General features: G+C 46.9%; 1 protein-coding gene across 1 annotated transcript; it reads right to left on the minus strand.

Annotated features, from left to right (window-relative positions):
• Window positions 1–6: 6 nt before the first annotated feature.
• LOC120860026 (neuroblast differentiation-associated protein AHNAK-like) lies at window positions 7–2,045 on the minus strand (the record flags this gene model as incomplete). The annotated part of the gene is made up of 1 exon (XM_040235886.1): window positions 7–2,045. A coding segment is annotated over exon 1 (2,018 nt), but the record flags the coding sequence as incomplete, so codon positions are not given.
• Between the last annotated feature and the right edge of the window lie 6 nt (window positions 2,046–2,051).

The raw sequence follows: 2,051 nt of genomic DNA on the forward strand, positions 1-2,051 counted from the left end.
TTGGGCATTTTCATCTTGGGCATCTTCAGGTGCCAGTCTGGGCCCTGTACATCCATGTCTGGAACATCAACATCCACTTTGGGGCCTTTGATGTCCACATCTGGCACTTTCATTTCACCTTCTATCTTGGGCACAGACACATCCACATCCCCTTTAACTTTGGGGCCTTTCAAGTTTAAGTCCACATCCGGCATGGAGATCTTGGGGGCCTTGAAGTGCATCTCAGGCATCTTAAACTTAGGGCCTTTCAACTTTGCATCAGAACACTCCAGATCAACATCAGGCACCTCCACATCCACACTGGGGCCTTTCAAATCTCCCTCCAATTTTGGCACAGACACATCCACATCCCCTTTGACTTTGGGGCCTTTCAAGTGTAAGTCTACATCAGGCATGGAGATCTTGGGGGCCTTGAAGTGCATCTCAGGCATCTTAAATTTAGGGCCTTTCAACTTTGCATCAGGACACTCCAGATCAACATCAGGCACCTCCACATCCACACTGGGACCTTTGATGTCAACTTGAGGACCTTTGAGATCACCTTCTAGTTCCGGCACAGAAACATCCATCTCTCCTTTCAGTTTCGGTCCCTTCAAATTCAAGTCCACATCTGGCATGGAGATCTTGGGAGCTTTGATATTCAACTTAGGCATCTTAAATTTAGAGCCTTTCAATTTTCCTTCTGGCCCCTCAAGACTCACATCTGGGGCTTCAATGTCCACCTTGGGGCCAGAGATATCAATATCAGCTTTAGGCAGGTTCACATCCACTTCTGGGCCCTCTCCTTTGAAGCCAGGCATGCTGAACTTGGGCATTTTCATCTTGGGCATCTTCAGGTGCCAGTCAGGGCCTTTGACATCGACATCTGGGACATCAACATCCACTTTGGGGCCTTTGATGTCCACATCTGGCACTTTCATTTCACCTTCTATCTTGGGCACAGACACATCCACATCCCCTTTGACTTTGGGGCCTTTCAAGTTTAAGTCCACATCAGGCATGGAGATCTTGGGAGCCTTGAAGTGCATCTCGGGCATCTTAAACTTGGGCCCCTTAAGCTTTCCTTCTGGACATTCAATATCTATATCACCAACATCCACATCCATTTTGGGGGCTTTCACATCAATTCCAGGACCTTTCAAGTCTCCTTCCACTTTAGGAAGAGAAACATCCACATCAGTTTTAAGTTTAGGGGATTTCAGATTAAGTCCAACATCAGGCATAGAGATTTTGTGCGTCTGTATATGCATGCTTGGCATCTTGAATTTGGGGCCCTTTAGTTTCCCCTCTGGACCTTCAATATTTACATCTGGGGCATCAATGTCCACCTTGGGTCCTGAGATGTCAATGTCAGCCTTGGGCAAGTTCACATCCACTTCTGGGGCCTCTCCTTTGAAGCCAGGCATGCTGAACTTGGGCATTTTCACCTTGGGCATCTTCAGGTGCCAGTCTGGGCCATGAACTCCTGCATCTGGTGCATTAATGTCCACTTTTGGACCTTTGATGTCAATATCAGGGGCTTTAATCTCTCCTTCTACTTTTGGAACTGTAAGGTCATAATCTTTCATTTTAGGGCCTTTCAAATGCAAACTGACATCTGGCATGGATATCTTCTGAGGCTTTATATTCATTTCTGGCAGTTTAAATTTAGGACCTTTTACTTTTGCATCGGGACCTTCAATGTTCACATCTGGAACTTCAACATCCACCTTCGGTCCTGAGACGTCTATGTCAGCCTTGGGCAGATTCACATCCACTTCTGGGCCCTCTCCTTTGAAGCCAGGCATGCTGAACTTGGGCATTTTTATCTTGGGCATCTTCAGGTGCCAGTCTGGGCCTTGAACATCTACATCTGGGATATCAACGTCCATTTTTGGGCCTTTGATGTCCACATCTGGTCCTTTCAGATCCCCTTCAACTTTGGGCAGAGAAACATCCACGTCCCCTTTCATCTTGGGGCCCTTGAGGTTTAAATCAATGTCAGGCATGGAGATCTTTGGAGTTTTGAAGTGCATCTCAGGCATCTTAAACTTAGGACCCTTGAGCTTTCC

Source organism: Oryx dammah, unplaced genomic scaffold, assembly GCF_014754425.2.
Source record: "Oryx dammah isolate SB20612 unplaced genomic scaffold, SCBI_Odam_1.1 HiC_scaffold_6262, whole genome shotgun sequence".
Lineage (NCBI taxonomy): Eukaryota > Metazoa > Chordata > Mammalia > Artiodactyla > Bovidae > Oryx > Oryx dammah.